The 8,721-nt window shown below is 46.9% G+C and overlaps 1 protein-coding gene across 1 annotated transcript; it reads right to left on the bottom strand.

The window, feature by feature from the left end:
- Positions 1–907: 907 nt before the first annotated feature.
- On the bottom strand, positions 908–8,408 carry AHSA1 (activator of HSP90 ATPase activity 1). The gene is made up of 9 exons (XM_061429583.1): positions 8,170–8,408; positions 6,633–6,823; positions 4,937–5,019; positions 4,405–4,522; positions 3,275–3,363; positions 2,294–2,422; positions 1,737–1,838; positions 1,418–1,469; positions 908–1,301 (listed from the first exon to the last, which is right to left on the bottom strand). The coding sequence occupies exons 1-9, from the start codon at positions 8,247–8,249 to the stop codon at positions 1,129–1,131; spliced, it is 1,017 nt and encodes a 338-aa protein (XP_061285567.1). The 5' UTR covers positions 8,250–8,408; the 3' UTR covers positions 908–1,128.
- Between the last annotated feature and the right edge of the window lie 313 nt (positions 8,409–8,721).

Raw genomic sequence — 8,721 nt, 5'->3', positions numbered from 1 at the left:
AGCCTGGCAGGCTACAGTCCATAAGGTTGCAAAGCTGGGACATGACTAAACACGCATGCATGTAGGTAGCTTTTCACTACCTGGAACACGGCAGCCTGGACCCCACTAAGGTCAGTAGCACTGACCACTCGGTCAGTGGTCAGAGGCTTGTTTAATGGAACCAGGTATTTCAAAATACTCTTAACAAGGATTTTCAATTTTTCCTCTTTCTGGGAGTAATAGGCCTGGAATGTCCTACTCCGGGAGGGATGCCTAACGTGCTAGAAATGTAGCTGCTGTGGGGATGAATGCAATGACAAGGCAGTAGGCAAGTTTGGACTTGAGCATTGGCTCTGCAGTTTCTCTGCTAAATTATCTGTGGTAGGATCTGGGGTATCCATTAAGAAACACGAGGACCAGGTTCTTATAAAACAGAAATGGTGGTAGTATCTATCTCACAGGGCGGTTGTGGGGGCTAATGAAGTTACTGTAAGGAAACTGCTTAGTGCAGTGTCTGGAACGTAGAAACTGCTCAATAAACAGAACCTCACTGAACAGAACCCCAGGATCCACGGGGTGGGGAATCTCTGTCTGCATCTCAAACCAGCGCCTGGTGATCATCTTTTTGCAAGAGGGTAAGAGGCCATGGGGAGTGGGAGCCCCAGGATGCCACCTCCACCAGCCATGGAGTTTATTGGTACTGTTTACCGCAGAGTACCATCCCCACCCCTGCCAGGCTACGTTTGACTGCCCTTTTTTGCGTCTTCATTATGAAAGGATGTGAGCTCAGGAATGCTTGCTGGTGAGAAGCAGGCTCCCTTCATGCCTCTTGATTATGTACATTTAGCCAGAAGAAGACAAAACCCTTTTTAACCTTCAGGGGAACTCTAATACCAGCCACCCCATCAACACAGGTTCCAGACATGCATGTTTTTTAAATTACGTTTATTTAGCGTATGTACACATAAAAGAGAAATCACCCTCTGTTCCCACCCAGCAGAAAACATGCACAAACCCAAGGTATACATGAAGGGACAGGGCCCCAGCCCCAAGTTAGTGGTTGGGATGGTGCAATCCTGTGAGTCACAAGCCCCGGTCAGGAGAGGGCTGGACTGAAGTGTTGGGCAGGCTGTACCCCCGCTGCGGGGCCTAAAATAAGCGCGCACCATAGCCAAAGGTCTGTTTGATGCCCTCAAAGTAGTACCGCTGCCAGCCCTGCCTCGTCCTCTCCTCCTCTGGGGCGGGGATGCCTCGGCCTTCCATGCACAGCTCAGTTTCTCCGTTCTTATCGATGAAGGTCAAGGTGATGATGGCAAAGTGCCCTGGGGGAAGGCAGAAAGGAGGGAGGTTTCAGATCCAGGGTTTCCATAGGGGCCTGAGGCGAGGGGGAAAGAAAGGGTTCTGGGGGTAACGGCAATGAACAAACATGCTTGCTTACCTTCTGGCCAAGATTTAAACCTCCACTTCATCGCAATGTATTTCTCAGGGACCTGAAATAATCAGAGAGGTCAGCCTTTTTGATATTTGCTTTCTCCCAGAAGAACTAATTTTACCCCATGAACGAAAAAACTATAGGAAAGTGAGAGAGTCCAATTGTAGCATTCCTTTGAAAAACAAAATGAGCTTTTACTGACCCAAGAGATTAAAGTCTTAAATTTATCTACAGAGCTGGAAAGAAAAAGGCCGGGAGTGGGGAGGAAGGGACACATTATTCTTCTAAGCTGATAAAAGCCACGTCCTGGCTAGCAGGAACTCACCAGATCAGTGAATTCTCCAGAGACATTGCCGTCTACCAAGTGAAACTTGCCACCTTTGTCTGCTTCCAACATAGCAGGAGCGTGGGTGAAGGCCTGAACGAGCTGCAGAACAAAAGGAGGTAGGAAGATGTGCGGCTCTCGGGGGGGCCCCGGAGAAATGCCAGCCGACACCTGCGTGCCTCAGCTCTCAATTCCAAAGACACTACTCTGCCCAAGAACCAGCTTCAGGTTCTTTTCTGTTCCAGTAGAGACCACGCTTTGACTCAAATAATTCTTTCTAAATCCAGGATGCCATTACATTGGATCCATTTACTTTTCTAACATGAATGATTCCAGTTGTTCCCACTTACAGGACCCAAAATTAGTACAAGAAGAAAAAAAAAGGCAAATCCACTTTAATGAGTGGTGGCTTGAACATGTCTTTCCTTTGCCTCTTTGAGAACAAGGAAAGTCTCGTGGCTCCACTCAGCACTTTTCTGTAGTGAGAGGATGTCCCCACAACTCTAGTCACCTGCAACGGCAGACGCCAGGAGCTGGAAGGACAGGACTGTACTTACCTCTTGGGTGGTAAAAACTCTATAGAGCTCCTCTGGTGATGTCAGGAAGCTTTCTCTAAGGGTGATCTTACAAGTGGGGATTTTGACACCAACGGGTCTGGCCTGGGTTTTTGAAGGAGCAGACTTAGCCTGTAGAAGTGGCAGTGAAACTGTCAGTTTATAGAGTACTGGTGAGACCTCACTTCACAGGGCTGCAGGGACACACTGCCATTCACTCTCACAAACCTTGTCACCTCCAAGGCTAAATTACTCCAGGGGCTCAGAGGAAATGTATGTGCATGGGCATTTCTGTGAGGAGGGGGATTTTCTCAGCACACTCAGTGCCACTCTGGGTGAAAGAAAAGTGATACTTCTTTAAAGCCCATGCCAGAGGACACACTAAATCATTATGTACTTCTGGAGAGTCCTGTGTAATCCTCAAGCAGAATGTCTGTTTAAATAGTCAGAAGCAGCACCCCCAGAATATCCTTCCGAGTGTGACAAAGGGGCAGGAGGGCTGAAAACCAGGTGCTGAAGCCAAACCAAACAAGCGCCAACTCCAGAAAACAGTTTGTCCTCCCCTCCAGTGGGATGAAATCAGTCAGTTTCCTGTTAGGTGAGGTCAGTGACCTAAGTAACCTCTGACACTTTGATAAGAACTTTAATATCAAAGAATGAAACGTAGATATATTATTTTAGATGCATACAGGGGAACCTGCGTTCATAACCTCCTCACTGGTGTTAAATACCAAGAGTTGGACTCTGAAGCCCCTGATGGCTTGATGGCTTCCATTTGCTCTACGAGTCTGTCGTAAATGAATAAAAACCAGGTTAAAGATGGGGCAACATACAACTACATTCTGTGGACCCTGAAAAGCAGCACCTCTGGCTCGGAGGTTAGGGTGGGAGAGAAAAAGCTGAGATACAGACTTAAGGAAGAGGCAGTGTCTCAACTCCCTTTCCAGACAGCCTCCTGCCCCACCATGCAGGGATACTGGTTACCTTGCGCTCCTCAGTTTTCAGTGCTGGCGGCCCGGCTGGGTCTACTGACTCTCCATTCATTGTAGGCAAGATCATACCCTGCGTAAATTCTGAAAAGACAAAATCCAGCTCCTGGAAGTTATTTCTTGGGAGCTGAGATTTGGGGCTTCACCGTAGTTCACAAACATGGCCGTCCTAACTCAGGAGGAGGGAATGACAACAGAAGGAGTCGTCGATCCATTTTACGTCTTTCCCTTTGATCCATGCCACATGGGTACCTGAGTGTATCCTACAGAATGTAGTATGGTCATTAGGATTACTTGAAACCCCTGACTCAATCAGAAGCATCCCAACTTGTTAAATGTGTGTGAGGTCTACTGCGGATGGCAGCCAATGACTGCAGCAGCACTTCCAAAGCCTTCAAGAGTGGGGAAGATGCTCGCAGCTGCGTATTTAGTCCCCTTCTCCACTCTGCCGTACCTCTGTAGGACAGCCACAACTATTAGGGCATCAGAGCACTGGTTCCCACCTCTACACTGGCTCCCTCTGATGGTCACCAGAGGTACTCTGACACCCAGACCAGATCACGTGGGCAAAGCTGGAGTTCAGGGGGACAGCTGAGAGGACTACTATTCAAGTAAGCCTAAGAACAGTCCAGGACTGTGCTCAATCTGGAGATGCCGGGTCTTTAGATCAGTGAGTCCAACAGAAATACCACCTCAGCCTCAAATGTAACATTACATTTTCTAGTAACCACCCTAAAGTGTTAAAATGGACAGGTGAAATTAATTTTGACCACATTCCCCTCATATATCCATTCTACCATTTGTGTGTTGTCAGTATCAGATAATTGAGATATTCTTCTTTTTAAAAAAAATACCAAGTCTTCAAAATTTATTACGTATTTTATACTCAGAGCACATCCCAATTTGGACTGCCACATTTCACGTCCTCAACAGCCAACGCATTAGACAACACATCTCTAAATCTTTCCCTAATTCAAACTTTACAGACTGATTTCAAGATGAAATAAGCCTTCTCCGCCCAGATTTCTACTCATTTACTAAAGAAAGAACTGTCAAGCCCCTTAATTAGCATCTGACAGGTGGAAAACTATCTTCTCAAGGCACTTATAACTACTCAAAGGATACCTGTTTTGAGGGTGCTGATGTAAATTCCCACTGCTTCTCTTAGAAGTTTCACCCCTTCTTCCTTCATTAAGGCCACGAGATTTGTGTCAGGCTCATCTTTGGCAAGGCTCACACTAATCTGAATGAAAGATCAGAAGTAGGTGGTAAATAGCTTGAGAGGCACCCACATTGGGAGATGTAGGTGCCGAGCAGTCAGATAACCGCTGACATTTGCAAAGGAAATGCATGACAGTTGAGGTATTCGTACAATCCCCATGAGTGTTTCTTCTCAAGGTCTCTCTGCTACCTACTGCCAAGACAAAAGTGGCTAATGTTAAAACTCACACCACTCACTAAAGCAAAGTAACTGAATAAGCATAAACTGCTCGGGAAGCTCCTAATGGCACCACAGACCCAGAAAGTCGTCTGCAGACTGGGGTTCTGAATGCTTAGGCCAAGCCTGGTCTGTAATCTTGAAGACAGATTATTTTTCTCATCTGAGAATAAGAGGATGTAGGAAACTCAGACAGATGAGGAATTGGAAAGCACAAACCTCCACTTCATCCACGCTATTTTCATCAGACAAATTGGGGATCTCCACATGGCCCTTGTACTGCACTCCAGACTTAGAGGTACCTGTCAAAAGTAATGCAGTATTATCAGTCTCCTCCTCCTCAGGCTAAGTGTTCTGCTCTGGATGTGTAACTAGTATTTTGCTTATGCTTCTTTTGGACAACTGAACCTACCTTCTTTATTTTGAGAGAAGGTGGCTGCCACACTAGAGGCAACCATTGCCCCCCTCCCTGAAATGTCTTTCCTCATCAGATTTCTGGAGACTGTGTTACCAGTGTGAGACTAAGAGCTACGTGAATTCAGCACTAGCCTGAATTCTGCTGAGGAGGACCTAGGTTAATAGCTAATACTGGCAGTTTTGCTAAAACGCTTGTTTTGAAAATACAAATTTGTTCCAATGCTATAGGTATATTAAGTGACAATTTGATTGTAATATGAATTTCATATTTGCTTATATGCACTTTCATCCACAAAGAAACCCAAACAGAGCTAAACAGAGCTGCATAGGAAAACACAAAACACATGTCTCAAACGTTAATCTGACAGTGACCTCAGTTCACGTGTGTTACAAGCCACACCATCCACGACTAGTATTATAATGCTCCTTCTGATTTCCCGTGACACTCCTTCCATCACCTCACAATAACCCACATACCTCAGTGCCCCTGATGCCCACTTTCAAAAGCAAACCTCAGGTTTTTGTCAAGGTAAAGCACGATATTTGTCAAATGATTTACGTATTTCTTATGATTTAACGTGTAAACTGTGCCACCAATTTTTACATTACTAAATTTAAAAAAATATCACTGATGAAGCTTTTGAGCATCCTGTCGTGTCCCTAACCCTATCTTCCCTACAAGCTCTGTGGTTTTTGTTGGAAGTTTCTGCATAGTGTGGTGAATTTTAGAAACACGTGTCACGTTATAGCAGAACTGACTGTGTTTCAAAGTTAACATGTATTTATCTTTACCTCTCTAGGCCTCAGTTTCTCAATCTATAAAAAGGAGGCTGGGAAAGATGATACCTATGGTTTCTTCCAGACTGCTATGCTTTAATTAAAAAAAAAAAAAAAAAGACAAAAATACATTTTGCCTCTGTTACCATTCAGTTGAGAAGAATTTACATGTTTTGCCCCATACATGTACTCTTTTAACTCTACTGTCTTTCCTTCCTGTCAGGACCATCCAAGGATGGCCCCAATTCTATCCTAATATCCTCACAAAAAAGACATTAAGCTAGAGAATAAAACCAGCCCCAGTTATAATCACATGCAAGCAGCATTATCACAGCACTCTAAACTATTAGGTTCACACTGGAATTAAAAAAACAAAAGCCAAAAAACGCCCATAGCCTACTTTCAAGTCATCCAAGAGGCAGAAATAGCTAGTCTGAAAAATGTCACATTGTATGCTCCCAAACAGGACAAGGCCCAAAGATTCAGCAGCCCAGTTGCTACATCAGTAGGGACTTGTGAGACCCACAGACAGGAGACCCATTTAGTGTCCTGCAGCGGCAGAAAAATTTCAACATTCGATACTGCTTCCTATAGGACTCTAAAGCAGCACTATCTCCCTCAAAAAAAGTTCATAACCTCTCAAAAACTGTTCTCCCTGGCTCTTGAATAGGTCAATCAAAATGTGATTAACCCCTGTCCTAAAAGCCGAGCACAGACTTACCTGTCCAGTTTAGTTTGACGCTCCACTCATAAAAGAAGATAAGTTTGCCTTTGCGATTGTTAATGGATGCCTCTCCATCAAGCTTACTCACTTCTGTCACCTCGCACTTGCCTTCCTCATTTTGTACACGTACAGCCAGGAACAGTGTTTTCAGCTTATCTGTGGACCAGTTTGAAGCATCCCTCTCTGTCCTGCAAAACAGAAACAGAGCTATGGACCAACAGCCAAATGAAGGATACACTGCTTGCTCTATGCAAGAGCACCCAAGGCTATACGAGGCTGGAAAAGAACACAAAAGCCTCAGTCCCACTCCAGTATGTCCACAAATGTGTTACTCTTTTAGGAAGACCAGGAGTCCTATACTGTCAATAAGGACTACTGCTGTATAGCATGGTTTCAAACTTAATGGAAAATTCTGCTTTCCTTTCTCAGCATGATGGTGCCGGGGTCAGTACTGAATACTTTAACATGGCGCCCCCGTCTGACCAAATGGAAAACTGTGCGCTTCTGAGGTCAGGAGCACACAAGGGGGCCGCAAAACGCAGCGCTGAGCTAAAAGGTCCAGTTAAGAAGAAACCAATAATCTTGATCCCATTAGCGCAGTGTTTTGACCTATCAAATTCAGGCTGTGTTATCAATTTTGTGCCCTCCAAATGGCCCTGAAAACAATGAATGTCCAGGGTTTTAAAACAAACAAAAATGAAAGTCAACCATTCTATGTTAAGAGGAGAGGACGCAGGCTGAAATACAAAGGAAAACTATCTACCTTCTAACTTTCTAATAAACAAAAGTAAGATGAGCTACAACAGAGTAAAACTACAGTGTACGCCCAAAGTTCAGTGGACTCAGAAGGAATAAGAAAATATTACTTGCAGAACATTTCATGAAAGAGAGTAGGCTTTTAAGAGTGGTTGGATTATAAACTATGATTGCCCGGCAACCAGCGGCAGTCCCTGGAGCGACGATACAAGCAACTTAACAGTTCCGGGTGAGAGGCCACGGCGCCGTGGAGCATCACTCAGTTGTGAGCACTTGCAGATCACGTTCTAAGACCTGGCATTCTGGAGTGAGGCAGCGATCCCTTATGACTGACTTTTAATTCCAGCCGAAAGTCGAAAAAATAGTAACTCCAACCCTCTCGAGCCTAACACTGCAATCTCTCAATACTATACACGGCAGTTTTGGGTCTCAATGACGCCTCCGGCCACGTGTGAGAAGCATCTCTCCGCTCAAGCTGAATGCAGCAGCCAGAGGGGGTACGTCCTCCTGTGTGAAACCCCCTCGTCTGGGATGCAGTCTTCTACGTCGTCCCCCGACCCGACCTCCGGGCTTCCCCTCCACCCAATGAAACGGAGGTCTGAGGCTGGAGGGGCCTGCGACTTACGGACCCCTGGAGACAGGAAGGACCCACGCCCATCTCCTGCCAGGCAGGGCTGCCTAGACCCCAGTAGTGTTCCGGTCAAGGTTCCAGGGTACCCTCCGGCGCAACCCCCGGCCCGGCCGCAGCGCTCCCTCGGCCTGGCCCGCTGGCCCTCACCAATGCCAGTTGTTGACGTTGGTGGCGTCCGCCCGCTCCTCCACGATCCAGCGTGGGTCGCCCTCACCCCACTTGGCCATCGGCTCTCCTACCGCGCCGCCACCAGCTCCCGAGCAGCCACAGCCACAGCCTCAGGACAGCCCGGTCGCGGCCGCCCGGCAGCGCCTGGAAACTACTAGAAGAAGCTGCAAGATCCTCCTGGCTTGCTTTTCCCTCCACCCCCCGCCCCTCCCCGCCTTGACTTCCGGCTCCGCCTCCCTCCCGCCGGGTACGTCGGCTACCCCTCCCCGGACCTTCGCTTCCGTCTGTTCTAAGGAATCCTTAACACTCCTTCGAGTTATGCCCTGAAAGGCCCGAAAGGCGACAGCTCACACGACCATTCCTCACCCACAGAGACACACAGGACACGTTTCATTGTTTCCCTAAACCCTTCATCGGCCCCGCTTGGCCTCACGGGAATTGTAGTCTTGTTGAGTGACCCACGGGATAACCTCGGAAGGTCGAGCTGAAAGGAGAGGAAACGGGCTTAGGCGAGGTGCGCTGGGGATTCTG

This window comes from Bos javanicus, chromosome 10 (assembly GCF_032452875.1).
Source record: "Bos javanicus breed banteng chromosome 10, ARS-OSU_banteng_1.0, whole genome shotgun sequence".
NCBI lineage: Eukaryota > Metazoa > Chordata > Mammalia > Artiodactyla > Bovidae > Bos > Bos javanicus.
The sequence above is the reverse complement of the archived record's forward strand: the minus strand, read 5'-3'. Positions and strand labels throughout refer to the sequence as shown.

Excerpts from the sequence above, each read along its gene's own strand:
- AHSA1 (XM_061429583.1), bottom strand. The coding sequence starts at position 8,249 with ATGGCCAAGTGGGGTGAGGGCGACCCACGCTGGATCGTGGAGGAGCGG. Across the intron at positions 6,824-8,169 it reads AACGTCAACAACTGGCATTG|GACAGAGAGGGATGCTTCAA; the intron begins GTGAGGGCCAGC and ends TCTGTTTTGCAG. Across the intron at positions 1,839-2,293 it reads GAGTTTTTACCACCCAAGAG|CTCGTTCAGGCCTTCACCCA; the intron begins GTAAGTACAGTC and ends TTTGTTCTGCAG.